Source organism: Akebia trifoliata, chromosome 3, assembly GCF_017979445.1.
Source record: "Akebia trifoliata isolate Shusen 1 chromosome 3, ASM1797944v1, whole genome shotgun sequence".
Taxonomy (NCBI): domain Eukaryota; kingdom Viridiplantae; phylum Streptophyta; class Magnoliopsida; order Ranunculales; family Lardizabalaceae; genus Akebia; species Akebia trifoliata.
Window position 1 is genome coordinate 48512857 of NC_141377.1, and position 18590 is coordinate 48531446.

Sequence of the window (18590 nt, forward strand, 5' to 3'; positions counted from 1 at the left end):
GCATTTTACTCTAGTTAGTGAATCACAGCTTATTGGGCATCAGCTTGAAGTCTGGTCCACCATTGCCTGATAAGTAGTTTCATCGTCAGCGCCAGCATTTGTGACTCTTGTGTTGTACTCACTTTCTTGCTCTTGTTGTTTTATGTTTTCTTTCCCTCCTTAATGTGTCTCCTGTGACAAGGGAATTAAGACTAGGCGATCCCCTCTCTCAATTGATTTATTGTTATTGTTGAGGCATTTTCAGAATTATAATGGAGTCTAAAATGAAGAATAGTATTCATGATATCAAAAATAATAGTAGCCATCCATCTAAGTAAGGATCCACCAATCAAGGATTGTGATGGGAGATGAAAAGTGCATCAATGCATGAAAATTCATGCTGCATTTTATTATCAAATAATCCATCGATCTCGAGGTCACACACCCACCTAATGAAGGGATGGAACTTAATTTCACTTTCTTCTAAGTTAAAATGTCAAAGCAGAATCTTGTAGGTGCAACAGCTATTGGTGCACACTCAAAATCGTCTCTCCCAATCTCTACCATCCCTTCTAAACCAAGCAAAACAAATAATCAAAAGAGACCCACTAACACACATTTAATGTATTATTATTATTATTATTATTAAAGACCTCTTATATCTCAACCCTATCTAATAATTTTGTTCTACTAAAGCCCAATGGTCATCATGAAGAGCTTGATATCCTTTTTCTTTCATTTGATCAGTCTAAGAAGAAGAAGAAGTCTCAAAGAAGCATCACATGTGGTGATCGAATGCAATGGTATAGAGAAGATCGATGGCGGTTCAATAACTCTGATAGGAGGGGAACCGAGCATAGGCCATGAGGGAGAATACTGTTGTGTTTGTCTGTCGAGATTAATTGAAGGAGACGACATACGCAGACTTCCTTGCTTTCATATGTTTCATAAGGTCTGTGTTGATAAGTGGTTGAATTTGTGCAGGAAAACTTGTCCTCTATGTCGGTCTAAGGTCGAAGGCGATTCCTTTCATATAAGGGAAGAGATGACTGAAGAGATGGTTATATGGTTTTCTTCTTTCCATGTTGCTGGATTCTGAGTATGAATTTAGCTAAGGAAATTCACCTTCTAGCCCTTCTATGTGCCAAAATATGGCTTATAAATAACCATAAACACACCATTATGAGATTGGATTTCTTTCTCTTCCATCTTCTCCTTCAATTTTTGTAATTGGATTTCTTTTGAGAGAGTATTAGATTATGATGCATTGATGTACAGTGTTAGTCTAGATATCAAAGAAATCCAAAATAGTTGGGTTGGGTTGGATTGGGTCCAAACCTGACTCCTACTCTACTTTGCATGTTAAATTGTATTCTTCTGGGCCATGTACGAGTCAGCCCAGCACTTGAGTCCATGAAGACTTCATATGAAAGTGAACAATGGATTATTTTTACCAAAATTCCACTTGATACAATCTTGCCCATTGAAAACTTCATGTTTGGCTCACCATTTCGTGGACCCGTAACTAAAGAGAATCTTGATTAATGATTTCTAGTCATTGATTTGTATATTTTTTTTTTATGGCTTCAGACTCTTTGTTTTAATCCACGTGTCTCTTTAATGATAAAAAAAATTCTCTATTATATTTATTTAATTTTCAAAATTCTTAATAGAAATAACATATTCCTTTTTTTTTTTTTTGTTCCCTATTAAAATAGAGACCAATTGTTGGGCTGAAAATTATTTAACAAACCCTATTACGTTTTAGCCATGGAACAAGATAAGTATATTCAACTCCCGGGAGTATCTAATCTATTCCCTTTGAAAATGATCAGACCATGTGAGATTCACACGCACGACACGACGCGCTTACTTGTCTGATATTAAAAAGGCTCCTGATTATTTGGCGCGAGTGAATCACAAACGACCAATCTTGTAGCGTTCTTTTGCTGGTTAAGCCCTAAAAAAATGGACGATTACGTGCCATTGAAGAACGAAGAAGAAGAAGAAACGAAGAATAAGAACAGAAGCACTCGACTCGCTTCTCTCGACGTTTTTCGAGGCCTCTCTGTCTTTGTAAATCTCTTTATCTCTCCGTGTGTGTTTCTCTGAGAATGCTTTTAATTGTGATTTATGATTAGTTAGTGAGAGAATGAGAGTCGGATTTGATTTTGAGAGTAAAAAAAGAAGACAGAAATTGACGTGCGAGATGAAATTGTCAACTATTAAGTTTGGATGGTTGTGAAAAAATATAATAATCTTGGATTCTCATAATAGTAAAGTAAATACTTTAGAGCAAGGATCAAAGGATCAGATTGTTAACGAGTGTTACAGAACTCGATTGGGACGACCTGAGTCAGTCTTGAGTACGCAAGAATTAGAGATATATCTTATCTGATTGATCATATTTATGTGAGTAGGATGCACATGAGTGACTCTGATGGTAGAATTTCAATCAAGATGACAAGTGTAGTTGGTTTTGTTCCAAAGAAATTGTTACCTTAGCTGAGTAGGTTTTGATGATGAAAGGGGTAATTCAAGAGAAGCATTAGCATGAAACCGTAGATCAGATCGATGATCAATCAAGGTCCATGGGGGAAGGTGATTCATAGATAACAAAACTGACTATTGAGTTTTGTCGACTTCTAATAAAATTAAATTAAGGATGGATTAATTGTGGCTTTAGTGGAAAGGTCAAAAAAACTAATTTAAGAAACACAGATGAGCGAAAAATTTGTGCTTCAGATATTGCTTGTCTAGTTCATGTATTTTTTTCTTCTTAGAAAAGATCCTCTTAATTCTATAAAACAAAATTGTCATTAGCAATAACTGTCACTTGATAATTGTTATAATGATATACCAAATTTTCTTCATCTTTCAGCTTATGATATTTGTTGATTATGCCGGCTCACTTCTTCCGTTTATTTCCCATTCCCCATGGAATGGTGTACATCTGGCGGATTTCGTGATGCCTTTCTTTCTTTTCATTTCCGGTGTTTCTCTTGCACTTGTTTACAAGGTACATACAAGATTTTATTCTTGGAAATTTATTTCTTGTTTGAGTGAGAGTGGAACTTGTTATTCTTGCAATTATTGGTGTTTCGTAAGACTTTACTTCCAAAACTGAGAGTCCCCTTATTCCTCAATTGCAGAAAGTAACCAACAGAGTACAGGCTACATGCAAGGCAGTGCTAAAGGGAGTAAAACTTTTTCTTCTTGGTGTTCTTCTTCAAGGTAATATTGTGGATATCTTCCAAATATAAACTTTTATTATTATTATTACTACATGCTCTTGTATAACTTGGTTCATAGGATTCTTGGTGCAACTCTGACTGAACTTCATCATTTTGGAAAATTACTTTCTGAAACATTAATACTTTTGACAAAGACTAGGGTGGGAATCATTTGATATGTGATGGTTAAGTTAATAGATTAGTCATTAAATAAATGCTGAATTGGTTACTTAAATCCATGATTTTAATTTTCATCAAAATCTCCAAAAAATTTGGAAAGAGTTTTTTTTGTTTTGGGTATTTCTTAAATTTTGGCCCACTTTTCTAAACCAGTTAGATTTTCTTTCAATTAATAAAGGGTAAGATTTTCTCATTTCTAGGGAGATTATAGAGAGAAAAAGAGGTAAGACTTTATTTCTAATAATAAGACACAATTTAGTAGCCTTTTCTGAGTTTCAGTCTCTGAGATATGATATATCCATCATATTTTTTAGAAAATTTACAATTTTGGTCAAATATTCGTTTTATATCTTGGTGTCAACTTTTAGGCAGAAACCAAGGTTTAAAGTGAAATTTAAAACCTTGCTTAAAACAACAATATTACCTATTTCTCACCTTATTGTTAAAAAAATCAAGTTATCAAGGATATCATAGGAATTTTAAATTAAAATATATATGAGTTTTATACTTATAATACATATATGAGTTTTAAGGTTAATTGTTTTTATAGGTTATGTTCTACACTTAAATATAAATAGTTAATGTTGGATATAATCATAAAGATCTTGACAAGAGCTTTCAAATGGATTCATTCCTTATTTCCTTTCACAGTCTGACTTAAGGACTAGAAGTACAAGCTTTTGAAAAGTCTTAGAGAAAAAGTCTGTAGAAAGAAAGATAATATAGGAAGAGTCACTATCTAGAGTGGTGTCCTGTTTTTATAGCAACATAGAGTGTCTACATGGCAAGTTTTGGTTCGAGACTAAACACATTGGGCTGCATACCATGTAGAAAATGGCTTGGTTAGGAGCCCGATGTGTTTTAAAGTCCTACCAAAACGTGCCATTTAGACACCATTCCTATTCTATAGGAACGGGACACCTTACCTGATCCTGATTCTATAGGAATTACCTCTCTCTCTGTTGCATGCGTGTGTGCTCTCCTTTAGTAAATGTGTCAGATACTTAGAGCACATGTGGTTATGAGTGGGATTTTCTGTGGATTTTTTTGGAAGAAAAAGTCTGGCCTGGATGACCTATAAAATAACTGTTTTGAAGGGGTTCTTCTCTTTATATTAGTGTACATTCAATAATTTTATCCATGGGCTTTGTTGAACATGCCCACTTTGCTTAAAAGGGCATGCTATTAAACATATATCAGCAATAGACGGTTCATATCTCAAACATTCTGTTCTTCTATATTACCTGGGCACTTCAAGGACGCAGCCAAGGTGCACAGTGTGCATGGCATTTTCACTTAAAATGAAGTGTTTGACAAGGATACATAATCCATTATGAAGTAACTTTTGGAACTTCACAAGAAATTGTCACTTCTTTGTATGTGTTTTAAAAAAAATTAAGTGATGAAAATGATCGCGTCGCTCCTAAACCAAAATAGACAACTCCTCTGGTTCATGTCACGTATATTCCATTATTTGGACTTTGCAAAATATACTCACAAAAGGGAAAAATATTCTCACAAAATAGTGATTGGATTTGTTTGGTAGGTAGATTCTGGTGTTTGGAATTTGATCACATTATTGTCTCTAAAATTAATGAAACCTATATTACTGAAATCGAGATCCATTTAGAGAAAATCTTCGTAACTAAATTACGGGAAATGAGGAAATTGTTATTATTTCTTTGGAATTGCAGTATCACAATCAAATTGATGTATTTCCATGGAATTATGCAAATGATCTAATTGACACCAGTACAGAGAGCTTGATTGTAAGCCTTAGAACTATCAATCACCATGCAATGAAAGGCAATAATGATATCCCATTGAGGCTTGCAGACTTCATCAATCACTTTATGAAGTTGCAGATAATGGAATTTGATATTTTGACATTCCTCAAGCGATGCTTATTCCCTGGCCAAGCGGTATTTATTTACTTGTTCAGAACAAACCTCCATTCCCATTTTAATCATGAGTTTTATTTGGTTTTTTATATTATATTTTGGTCAGCTTTCGTATGCAAATATGTTCTATGCATGCAGGGAACCTTAAGGATGCTTCAATATGTTGGAGCCTTTTGTAGGGATTTGTCTATTTGGCAATCACTTATTGAGTCGTGTGATCTCCATCAAAAGTGTAATCTTTTAGATAAGAGCAATTTGCACTCAAATCATCGTTAAAAACCTTGAGTTTCACCTCTTATTAAACAGGTTATGCTTTGACTGTTTTCCTTGCAGTCAGTTGCTTTGTACTGCTAATGCAGGCAGTGTTGTTAACGGCAGTATTTGGATTTAATACTAGTAATTTTTTTATTCCCTGTTTCGTTCTTCATATGGGATTGATGTTTTCATGTTATCTTGAAATTCCAGTGACATTAATTATTGCATCCTGAGATTCCAGCTATTTTTCGCCCTATTTTCGCAAAGAACTTCCTTCGTGAGGAAGTTGGCCTCTCTTTACCTTTGTTGCTTGTTTTATCATGGTTGGGTAAAGTTTTAGATTTATATCATTATTTGTTGAATCTTTGCACTCTATGTGCCAACAAAGGTTATCAAGCTTTCTGTTTTCTTTTTGTGTTGTTCATGAGTTGGAAAAAAATCTTGTTTTTTCCACTCTTATCTTTATTTATTGATTAGATGTATTCCCAGTCATTGAAGAGATAAAAAGTACACATATTTCTCTTCATTTCAGGTGGTTATTTTCATGGGTTAAATTCCTTGATATTTGGTATTGACATAGAAAGCATACGTTGGTTTGGCATTCTACAGGTATCAAACTCTATATTTTGGTGTCTACTTAATTTGTTAGTCAGATTTATTTTCTTTGTTTCTAGTATATGGTTTATATTTCGTAAAAAATGTTCTACTTTGTGTTTAGCGTCCATCGTTGTGCAAATTATTCGTTTGTTTATTAGACTTGTGCATAGCAAACCCAAATTCATAGGACCGTGTTTCTCTGTGGGTACACTTTTTCTGTTATATGTGATTGGTTTAATAGTTAAAAATAACCTGTCAAGTTTTCTTCTTTTTCTTTGATAAGCTTGGATCGAATCTGTAACCTCAACCATTTATTCATGTCTTCCTCAAACATAAAGATGCTTGAGTTTTTGATATGTGTCAGTGTCATTTTGAACTCACATGAACTTTTGATAGGGATCTAACCTTTTTGTATTTGATATGGTAAAGTTACTTTCTATTCTATTTTCTTTCTCTTGTTTATCCTCAAATATATAATTACAATCTACTTTTATGTATTCCAGAAAAGTAGGTGCTACATCTGACATAAATGCGTTGTAGATGTTTTTATAGTTGGATTATGCTATTGGATTCTGGAATTAGCATTTCTTCCAAATGGCACATGAATGGCATGAAACCATCAATCTCTATATATTTTTATCTTTGCATTTTTCTAATGTATATGGTTTAAGAGTTACAATGCACTTGTTCCTGTAAAAGTTTTATTGTTGATTGATATATGCATAATTTTCATTTTTCTTGTAAACTTCCTTTATTGGATCTTTTGTTTGTTTGTTTTTTTTTTTTTTTTTCCATTTTGTCCATAGGCTTTATAAAGTGAAATTATGAACTTACATCTTATTTTATTATCGTTGGATGCAGAGGATATCTATCGGATACATTGTTGCAGCATTATGTGAAATTTGGTTTTCATGTAGAACACGGAGGGAAGTAGCAATTTTCAAGAACTATTATTTGCATTGGTACAGTGTAATTTCTAATACTGCATTTCCTGTTTCAAAGTTCAAGGATAATGTATTTAGTTACAATATTTTCTATAAGCATTTTTTCTATCACGTATGTCGGGTTATTCCTAGCGATGATTTCACTTACCAAGCCATTTTTGTGCAATCTAGTTCTGGATTTCAGTCTTGCTAGCTAAAAGCCAATCCTTTTGACCCTTCACAATGTCCTGGTACAATCAAGCCCTGTAATGGCTCATAATCTTTAAACTTTAGTGGACAAGTGCAGGAGAATGTGTCGTCCTACATGGCTTTTGTTTAGTAGGTTGCAGCTTATAGTGTATATCTGTATCCACTATCAGGTAGGGTTTGCTATCTTTTTGATCTCTGAATTAATGCTTTAGTGTGCTTAGTTCTCCTTATATGATTGATTTGTTTTATTCAACCATCCATCTGCTTGATGTAGATGCTATTTCTTTGGCATATTATGATTTCTCATAAAAAATGGTCAAAACTAGTCCAAGAGTGCTCACTGGTCGAGTTGACTTGCTAGTCAAAAAGTGTTTCTATTTTAATAATGATATTTTGTTCGAAATGGATCCATTTTATGTATTGTTATTTGGTACTGGTATATTTTGAATATTTTTGACTCACTAAGGTAACTGCTAGTTAGAGAGTCAACTCGATCCAACGAACTATTGAGTGAGTTGAGTTTTCAAGTTTTAAAACATCGTCCAACCCATAAATGTGGCACATTTTGACTTTATTCATGAGATTACCATTAAGGGTAAGATAAATAGATTTGGTGTATAGGGGAAGAAAAATGAGGGGTTTTTAGGCATCGTCTATGAACAAACATTTAGATTGAAATTTTGCATTTTTTATATGTAATTCATAACATTTCAGTGGAATATTCCAAATTATACAAAATATACTAATACATGCCAAGTGCCACAAAAATCAAAACAAAAGGTTGAAATTGCGGAACTGTTCTAGTTAAATTTCATGTGAGTCCCTATAAAAATTGAATTTTTTTTGCCAAATGGTGAAACTTGTCACGTTTAAAACCATGCTTGGAATCAAATGAACATGTACATCTATGCCTCAGCTTTGTGTGCATGCATAATTACAAATAAACTCTTTTGTGTTCTTGTTTGTTGGAAAAATTGGGTTTTGAAATTTAGTATTCTTAAGTTTACACTAATTAGTGAGTCAAATTTTGATTACAATGAATGTTTATCGGTTCTAAACACGTACATATTGACCCAGCAAAATAGTTGAGTTAAGGTACTTTGTATAGAAATAAAAATATCAACTCAATCAAAATATGTATGTGCACCCATCTCCCCAGATTATAATTCCTTTTAGCAGATTTTTGTTTCAATTTATTCTTCATCATGATGGATAGATTATTTTTTTTTTTTTATAACCATGATGGATATATTTCGAGTAGGTCTTTTTAGCAATTATTATGTTAATTTAAAAAAGTTTGACTTTAGATTTATCAGAAGGATTTCTTGTATGAGTGTGTTGGTTTGAAGTATTAAAAGTAGCACATTTGTTAGTGTTACAACTTAGAACCATGGTAAAGCATTCCCTTAAGATCACGTGGCTCTCATAACAATTGTTAGAAATTATGATCAAGGGAATCTATGAAAAAGGTGGAGTGGAGTATTTCTATCAGTCGGGTATGTCATGAAGTCCTGAGATAATAGATGGTAAAAAGGATCTTGAACTAGGAAATGGACCCTAGAAGCTAAAAGGGATATCGTGAGCAATTGCAATAATTCGGTTCAGTGATATTCCTATTCACCCACACTCCCACCAATTGTTGGAACTGAATGCCAACACAGTAGAATAATACGAGGAGTCCACAATTGACAATAATATCAAATAAAAAGCAAAGAAAATAATCAACCATACAAGTACACAAAAACTTACATGGTTCACCGCAAAAGGCTACGTCCACAGATGCTGACGATCAAGAACTTCAATTATGTGAGTGATGAGGATCAAGGGACAGAATATCAACTAGGAATTGTAATACAATTAAGTAGATTTCTGATGTAGAGAATAACCTTCCAACTTCCCACAAGCACTACTTCAACTCCAGCAACAGGAAAAAAATACCTTAAACAAAGTTGTTGGGTAGTAAAAGAAAAAACCAACACAGAAATACCGTCCCGAGCAGGTTTTCAGTCTCAAATTTGTTTTTCACATTAGTGAGCAAAGTACAAGAGTGATCAAAACCTTGCTTTGTCCTATAAATCCAAAACAATCACCAAGTAAAATCTTCTCCAAAGCTTAGAAATATATGGCCTTCCCCAAGATGCTTTCACTACTAATGTCCAGATGCCACAAAAGCCCGAGGAGTACTTGGAGCCCTCTTCCAATACGTAAGAGTCATGCTAGAGAACCTAAAAGGAGCCTTGCAGAACACCTTGGAATGCCTCCTAATACTTGTGGGATGCTTATGTAACCAATCTCCAAATAACCTAAAAAGCCAAGCCCAACTTGTATTTGGAGTGATTTTGGTGCAGTATGTTGTTGAATAGTTGATCGGCCTCTCAATGGTTGTTCCCACCCAAATTGTCTCGTTATTTATTCTTGTAATTTGAAACAAAACCCAACAGTTAGATGATGCTGATAGTTTATTTCTCCATTTTAGAGGTTTTACATTTATTCTTTCAATAATAAAAGATGGGAAAAAGTTGAATTGAGGAACAAGATTCGTTTACCTGACTCCAAATATTTGTGATAAGGGTTTGAGACAAAACCCAACAGGTAGATGATGATAGTAGTTTATTTCTCCATTCTAGAGGTTTTACATTTATTCTTTCAGCAATAGAAGATGTGCCTTTGGAAAAAGTGGAATTGAGGAACAAGATTTGATTACCCGACTCCAAATATCTGGGATAAGGGTTTGAGACAAAAGCCCAACAGTTAGATGATGTTGATAGTCTATTTCTCTATCTTAGAGGTTTTACATTTATTCTTTCAATAATAGGTGGCGGTAAAAAGCTGAATTGAGGAACAAGATTCGTTTACCCGACTCCAAATCTTTGGGATAAGGGTTTGAGGATGATGATGAGAGGTTTTACACTTAAGGGAAGTAATCGACGTGATCTTTTCCAATTTTTTCTCTTTCTACTTCAAGTTTCACAATTAAGGCGATCTTATTGCTTAGATTCAACTCCAAAATTCTTTGTCACTAAAATTTCTTTGCTTTCTTCTTCTTATCATAGGCATTTCTTTGCTTTCGTATTGAATTGATGCTCATAAACATGATGTTCGGAATTCTACATTTTTTGTTGTTATGTCAACAAAGTCGGTTTTGTTTCTCATATTTATCAAAAGAAGTTCTATCATTTTTCTTATAGGTTTCCTTATGTTGCATTCTTCTTTGTAGGTGTATTATTTCTGCACTATGCATTATACATTCAGGACTTTTGTATGGGTTATGTGTTCCGGATTGGCAATTCAAAGTGTCAAATTCAACCTATTCTCAGTCTTCCTTGAATGATAGCAATATAGTTTACACAGTGAGAAGTTGCTCTTCTTTCTCTCCTTTATATATTTTATTTCATTTTTTTGAACTTCTATTTTATTTTGCTTCGTTTCATTTTTTTATTTTTAATTAGCAGCCTCTTTCTTTTCATCTAATATCTCTTACACTTTTCATTCTTACCAGACTATGACCCATTACAAGAAATGATAATCAAAATCAATAAGCCATACCACAAGTTATATTTAGTAGAATTGGCTTGTTTTGTGAGCTTATCTAGGTCAGGGGGTCCAAGTTTTTGAACTTTTGCAGTTGCCAAGTAAATTTGGTGATTTTTCATTAAATAAAAGTTAAAATCATTTATAGGTGTTAAGCTTCTCCACTTAGACTGTATTGAATATTTTGGAGACATATCGAACCCATCCTTAATAAAATCATGCTTCTGCAGTTCAGTGATTATTATGATTTGCACCATCTGTCATTTTCTTTTTACCCCCGTTTGTCCTCCTCTCCCCAAACTTTTTTACATGTTAGGGGAGGAAAAAAAAGTAATACTTTGGGCTCTGCTCTAACTCCATTTGCGATAAAGAATTGTTCCATAATTAATATGAACCCAACGATATGCCAAAGGCACATAGGTATTAGTGATGCGGAAAGTTAAGCCCATCTCTCTTTGGGGTTGTAACACACAACCACGCTCCAAAGTTGACATCTATGCTGGCCCACTCAACCACGGTCCAAAATCGACTTCTATACTGGCCCTCTCTATGGCAGTTTTCACTCCGGTACCCTTCTTTTGGGGCCCCAAGAAGCCCTTTCTTTGTGTTGGCTTTCACTCTGATACCCTTCTCAGCCCCCAGGTAGCCCTCTCCCCAAATTGCTCCTCCTACTAGTGCCTTTGATGCCCATTTTATGGCAGCTTTCACTTTGGTGTGCTTCTTTTTGGGCCCCCAGGTCTCTCCTTCCAAGTTTTGAACTTGAGACATGGTGTTGGCTTTGATACCAAATGAAATGGACCCAACCGATACACCAAAAGCGTCTAGGTGTTAGTGGTGCAGAAAGTTAAGCCCATATCTCTTTTATGGTTGCAACAAATATTATCTGCTCTGAAACATACGTTAACAATTACCATTTTTTTGGTAAAACGGTTTTATTTCCTTTATGTCCACGATCCGTGAGAGAGATTCAAGTTTATCTGATTATAGGTGAAGTGTGCAGTAAGAGGTGATATTGGACCTGCATGTAATTCTGCTGGAATGATTGATCGCTATGTTCTTGGTATTAATCATCTATATAAGAAGCCTGTTTACAGAAATTTGAAGGTATATCTAATTTGAAGAACATAATTATTTTTCACTCGTGACATTATGCATATCCACTAATGCCTAAGAAACCGCATTCTATTCCATAGGAATGCAGTAGTTCTAAGAATGACCAAGTTGCAAAGAGTTTGCCTTCATGGTGCTATTCACCTTTTGATCCTGAAGGCATTTTAAGGTGAATTACTCAACCATTTGGATTTTTCACAGGTTTTTTCTCTCTCCATTCTAGCTATCTGTTTGGTTTAATTGAAGGCTTCAATCATTCTCTTTCCTCCTTCTGCGTTTATTTATTTGATGCTTGTTTAGCTAGTTTTACTACTTATCAAAAAAAGAAAAGTTTTACTACTTTTCTGGATCGATTAATGCTGGTTGCGTCCTTAGTCTAAAGATAATTCCACACCATTTTATTTTCAATGATACAAACTTTCCCTATGGAGCTTGGCTTGGTCTTAAAGATGGAATGAGCAAACTTAATTATGATCAAACAGAAGAAAAAGCTTTCAGGAAAACCTCATAACATAAATGTGTTAAAAGACTCAATGGCAGGAGCAAGCTGATCTCAATGGAGGAGAAGGAGGAAGGACTCTTTTCTCTAATTATTTGGGGACTTGATTGTCCAGTTTCCTCAGAGTACAGACACCACTTCTATTATAGAAAAGCCAAAAGTCTCTCTTCCAGTAAAATTCCCATAATGCTCTTTTTTGTTAAACCTAACACCCCTTAGCAATTCACATTAGATGTTCCATCAAAGAACAATGGTAAATGTCCTAAATAAGGTACATAACAAACTGGGGTGGTAGCTGAACATAGCACTCCTGCAAACGAGGTTTGTGTGGATTTCCAAAAAAAAAAAAAAAAGAAGCAATAAGATAAGCACAGGCAGTGAATGGAAAGAACGAGCCTGTAACTAACAAGCTGAAAAGACTTCGCAAGATATTAATTAGGTGAATCTAACTGATTTGTTTTTTGCTCAATGAAGTTAAACATTCTACATAATGATAATAATTTGTTAAGCCCTAAAACTAGGTTTGGATGATTACTTATTTGGTTACCTTAATTTTAACCATGCATCTGTTTACAACGCACTTGTATTTCTTATAGGGAATCTGTGGTTATGTTAGATTAGATACAATTCAATAGTTATATACTTAAATTATTGAATGACCCATCCTTAGAATTGTCATTCATAATATTTTACTAGTGGCACTTGTTTCCAGCTCCTTAACAGCTGCAGTGTCCTGCATCATTGGACTTCAATTTGGTCACGTTCTTGTACAATTTGAGGTGAGGCATTTACTTGAAATTGAGAATTTTTCTCTTTTTCTTCTTTTCTTGGCTTTATCTTCTGAATGATGTGTTGGGGGGTGGGGGGATGTTGGTATTTTACGAGCGCAGGTTCTGTAGGACTTGCAGTCAGGGGACGATAGCAATTTGTATATTACAAGACTAGTGTATCCATCCGTGAATTCATTTCCTATTTAAAATTTAGGATTTAATTTGGATTGTCAGAAATAATCAGCCAAAGCACTTCCTTAGGTATGTTGGTTCTTTAAGGAAGGGCTGGGTGGAGCTGGTGGCAGGGCTTGCTTAATCGGAACAGAATTTCCAACCATCATGTATGCCCCATACATAATATAGGATGATTTGCCTGATTATAAATCAGGAAGGACATAAGATTTTTCTTAATACCGAGACCACTATTGCACAATTTCATTGTCTATATAAACAAATGAACAACAACTCAACCATAGCAGAACAGTCACCATTCACTTACTGTACCTAGTGGACCACAACTTTCTAATGAATATACACAAAACACATGCACTAGCAGAAACTAATTTCAATCTTAAAAAATATTCTTGAAAATAACTAATTTCAACCTTAAAAAATAATCTTGAAAATATATGAGCCATGGTCCTTCAAAGAAAATGATGGTTTATACTACTAACGTTAATACAAGAACTAGCAATCTGATGTTGGAAGGTTAAATGCAGAAAGAGATCTAACATCAGCCATGTGTGAGTCAGAGAATCAAATCGCTGGGGATTTGATTGAATTGTAAGAGGATATGCATAACTACTCCATAACACGCTGACTAGATTTCATACAAATGTTGACAAATAAACACAGTTTTCTATAAATAATGGGAAATGCACTATCTGGGCAATTCTAAATTTGTAAGGAGAGGATGTTTTTCTAAAAGAAAATCAAAATCATATGTCATCATAACAAGTTTCCATCTCTCACAAACAGCATCAATTTTGATTCTTTCAATGTGTATGCATAAACAATCATTTCTTGTTATCCGCATCAGGTGATGTTGGGTAACAAATATAAGCACCCACTATTTATCTTTCATTTTTATAGAGTTTAAGGATTAGAAAAACAAGACATAAATAGAGTGAGTCGAGACATTTTGTGTCACTTGAAAATTTTCCCTTTTTTTTTTTCTTCAAATAGTTGGTTTTGATAGAAGACTTGAATTGTGAATCATACTCAAATTGTAAGATTTAAACAAAATGGTGGGATATTATCTATAAAAGGATTCATGACTCGAGTAGCATGCTTTCTACGTAACAATGACGTGGACGCATGTATCAATATTCCTCTCAAATACAAGGGGGGTCTGACATGGTACCAACATGAAGCCCAAAAGACAGACATATGTGTACATTTCTCTCTTTATTTTCATCGATGTATATTGCCTTTATGCACATTTATATATGCTTTGCTGCTTTGGAATGTCTAAAGCCCTAATGTCATGTTATCATATCTTTCGCTTATACATTATATACCGTTATATCGGTTGTTTATCAAGTCTGAAAAGCTCCTAATGTTTTTGCAACTGTTTTTTTTTTTGAAAAATTCTTATATATTTTAGGATCATAAAGGTCGGCTTTTTCATTGGATACTGTTTTCAGCTACAATGTTTGGCCTTGGGTTGGTCCTTAACTATGTAGGTATGCACTTCAACAGCCAAGCAATTTAATCATGCTATAGTAACCAAGCCATGAATTGGATTGTTCCGACTTGACAGAGATATTAACATTCCACTAACCTGTTGTTTTATTTAATTCTTTGTTACTTCTCAGGAATCCCCCTAAACAAATCTCTATACACCATTAGTTACATGCTGCTAACATCGGCTTCTTCAGGCTTCATTTTCTGTGCTTTATATGTCCTGGTGAGCTCCAAACATTAATTTCATTATTTGAAGGCTGAATATTGTAGACAAAAGTTCCACCATGCAATGTTGAAGTTTAATTAAATTGAAAGTCAATGGTTGAGGTCATAGTTCCGAAGACTTGCTCAAACTGGACGACAGTTTATTTCGACTTCCACTGGCTCATGTGGAAGCAATGAAAGGTTTCAAATCTATTTTGAATTTGAACTTTCTTACATGCATTTGGGGCTGCCGCTGGTCTTAGGTCCTTTCAGCAAGCCTTGCATTCTTCTGCATAGGCTTTGGCTTGTCAAGGCCTTTCATTCCTTGACTAGTTTTGTGGATATGTTCCTCCCTTTTGTGTATGCAAAGATTGCATTTATGTTGCTGATCGGATTCTGTTTCCAACATCCATTACTGTATAGTTTTGAACTTTTCTTTTTGTAAAATAGCATATGGCCCATTCAAAACACGTTTGTTGTTATTATTGAACCTCCATTAGGTGATTTCTCTTATTGTTAATGTCTAGTGTGCATATTTTAGATTTAAACTGTCTCATCTCTCTAAAGTTTTAATGAGAAGTCATAGGAATCTTGGTATTATGGGTAAGGTTAGGCACATAAGCATCATACTTATTGGATCTTACTAATTTTAAAGCAAAAAATTAAAAAAAAATGATCTCTAAATATGCTCATTCCCCATTATGACTTTAGGAACCTTCATAAGCTATATACTAAATTAACAAAAGCACAAAATAAAATTCTTTCCTACAATTCTGGACCTAATATGCATAATTTTGCCTACAAGTTTTTAGTCTAAAACCTAGATTACTGGCTCTAGTTCCATGCTATGAAAGAACTGCATAGCTGGTATGCCTTATGATGGGAAATATGAATATCTGTTGCTTTAAAATATTTTTCTTTGAGACGTAGGCTTTCTTTGTGGCAGTTCAGATCTGCTTCTTCATGTAATTCAACTATATATCAGGATGATCATTTGCAATACTACTGATGTAATAGGTATAGATTTATCAAAAAAAATTAAATTGTTATTTCAAGATAGTACTAGCATGACTGGTGAATTCATTGTTATCCATATGTTTCTCTCTTTTCTGCTTTCCATTTTAGGTAGATGTCCGCAGTTACAGGCTTTTGACATCTGTGTTGGAGTGGATGGGAAAACATTCTCTGAGTATCTTTGTTATAGTAACTTCTAACTTGGCTGTTATTGCAATACAAGGATTCTACAGGACATCTCCAGAGAATAACATAGTAAGCCTTTTAAAAAATATTTGTTAGATGATGCATTAAATAGTTGGATACTTGTAATTCTAAGTAGGGGTTGTAATTTTGAATAGTGATACAGAATGCAGGTTATGTGGTCTTTGATGATGAGACTTCTATGAATTATTGCTTATATTGCTAGGTTACTTCTAATCGATAGTTTCACATGAAAAGGAAAGTAGAACAGTAATTTCTCACCAAAAAAATTTAGAAATATACTTGAGAACAGAAACTTATTAGGGTTTCACTTGAGAAACTTCAGCCACAAATAATATTAAGGAAAGATCAATCACATACCAAATTGTCTTGATGCAAAGAAAAAGGTTTGAAATTTTTAGGCAAAACATTGTAGATGGACACATTCACAGATATTTGTGAGATTTTCAAGGTCTAGTGAATTTCCATGTCTTTTCCATGTCTTTTTGCCAAAAATAGGATATTGCCAATTTATCATGTTATCTAAAATTTGAAATATCTTCATCATCAAAGCTCTATCCCAAAAATTTGGGTCGGCTGAGCGAGTCTTGTTCCTCCATGCAATTATGTATAAATCCATGTCCTTCATTAATTTGCGTTTAAATCCTCTCTCGCTGCACCAATCCACACTTTTTTGTCTTCCTTTCTTTCTTTTAGAAGCTTCAACTTTCGTGTTCCTTCTAATTAGATCTTTAATTGGCCTTCATTGCACATGACCAAACCATCTCAATCGATTTCCCCTTACCTTTTTCACTAAGTGGAGCTACTCTTACATTTTCGTGAATGGATTGGTTTCTAATTTTGGCATCACATAATTTTTCCTCTCATCCATTGCCGCATTCTTATCTTTGTTATGCTTAATCGGTACACATGTTTCTTGATTGCCTAACATTAACTTACATAAGCATAGCTGGTCTTATTACCATTTTATAACTTTTTTTCCTTTCAGTTTGATTGGGATGCTTCATTTTAAACACACAGCTCTGATTTTGGATGGGGCTAGTAAAAGTAGACGCCCAGAAAAATTAGTTATGACACCTATAAAGAGGAAAGCCCAATAAAAATTGGTGAGGAAATAGCCGTAGAACGGAAGAGCTGGTTAAAGTGGAGATGTGAAGGTGCCAAAACCCAGCCTTCACCTAACAAAAAAAGGAAAAAAAAAACGAACAAGTAGAGGTGATTTTGAGGTGCTATGTGATTGATGTGTCCCAATTACACTAAAAGGAAAATTTTGTAAGACAATAGTAAGACCGGATATGCTTTATGGAGCTGAATGTTAGGCAGTCACAAATTACATGTGCATAGATTGAGCCCTAGCAGAGATGAGGATGTTGAGATGGATGAGTTGAAAAACTAGGACAGATAAAATTAGAAATGAAAGTTTTTGGGAAAATGTTGGGAGTAGCTCCACTGGGTGATAAACTAAGAGAAAATTGATTGAAATGGTGTGATCACATATGATGAAGGCCAATTACAGCCCCGGCTAGAAGGAATGTCCAAGTTGAAAGTCTAAAAGATGGAGAAGAACACACAAAAAGAACGTGGTTTGAACTTTGAAGTGTTGAGAGTGAATATGAAAACACTAGAATTGGCATAAGACCTTAGTCAAGAATCACAATGTGTCATTATTCTATCTCAGAAAGTTCCAAAATGTTTATCCCTTATTTTTGTTGTTGTATTTTTCTTGTTCAACAGATTCAGTGGATCGTAACACGTTTTGTACATGAATGATTTGTATGATTGGCCTTAATCAAAGGTAACACTTATTTCATGATCTCTGTTTTCTTCTTTTTTTCTTTCATTTTTCTGACTAAAGGTTATGCTTTGCAGAACTGACACATTTAGTGTTATAGAACTTACAATCATCCCTCAATGGGGATAGGTTGACTCCATTTTTTACAAAAGCAACACAAATCGTTACCACACATCTCAAAAAGCAGATGTCAAGATAAATGCTGATATTACACCAAAAAATGTGGCTTTTTTGTAGTGCCAAGCCAACTGCTAAGATGTACGTGCAGGATTGAGTTAAAAATGGTACTCCAACATATCCCAGCTTTTATCAAATTTTAAAACTATTACACAAACTACAATTCTTTATTCAATAAAGATTACATCTGTACTTGTGTTGTCCATGACATCTTCAATGCTTAACCAAACAGATAACTTCTAGGATGAAGAGAAATGATGCTTATAGAGCTATAAATACCATGAAAGGATGTGCAGTGGTTTGATATAAGCCTTAATGATGACAA

The 18590-nt window shown here is 34.3% G+C and overlaps 1 protein-coding gene across 9 annotated transcripts; it reads left to right on the top strand.

Annotated features, from left to right (window-relative positions):
- Window positions 1-661: 661 nt before the first annotated feature.
- On the top strand, window positions 662-18590 carry LOC147407564 (uncharacterized). 9 transcript variants are annotated; one of them, XM_086436204.1, is made up of 15 exons: window positions 664-931; window positions 1815-2055; window positions 2861-2998; window positions 3132-3213; window positions 6081-6157; window positions 7007-7107; window positions 10496-10635; window positions 11810-11913; window positions 12003-12088; window positions 13131-13197; window positions 14795-14873; window positions 15006-15097; window positions 16204-16347; window positions 18031-18091; window positions 18166-18590. In XM_086436204.1, exons 2-14 carry the CDS (start codon window positions 1948-1950, stop codon window positions 18064-18066), a joined length of 1254 nt encoding a protein of 417 aa, XP_086292330.1. In that variant the 5' UTR covers window positions 664-931; window positions 1815-1947; the 3' UTR covers window positions 18067-18091; window positions 18166-18590. The 9 variants fall into 9 exon arrangements, 8 of the variants coding, with proteins under 8 accessions (XP_086292331.1, XP_086292333.1, XP_086292332.1 ...); XM_086436203.1 differs by having other exon boundaries at window positions 10496-10628; window positions 11803-11913; XM_086436200.1 differs by having other exon boundaries at window positions 665-931; window positions 10496-10628; window positions 11797-11913; window positions 18326-18590.

Coding starts and splice junctions, on each gene's coding strand:
- LOC147407564 (XM_086436200.1), top strand. CDS start 1,948: ATGGACGATTACGTGCCATTGAAGAACGAAGAAGAAGAAGAAACGAAG. Junction 6,158..7,006: donor GTTGGTTTGGCATTCTACAG/GTATCAAACTCT, acceptor CGTTGGATGCAG/AGGATATCTATCGGATACAT. Junction 11,914..12,002: donor CTGTTTACAGAAATTTGAAG/GTATATCTAATT, acceptor TCTATTCCATAG/GAATGCAGTAGTTCTAAGAA.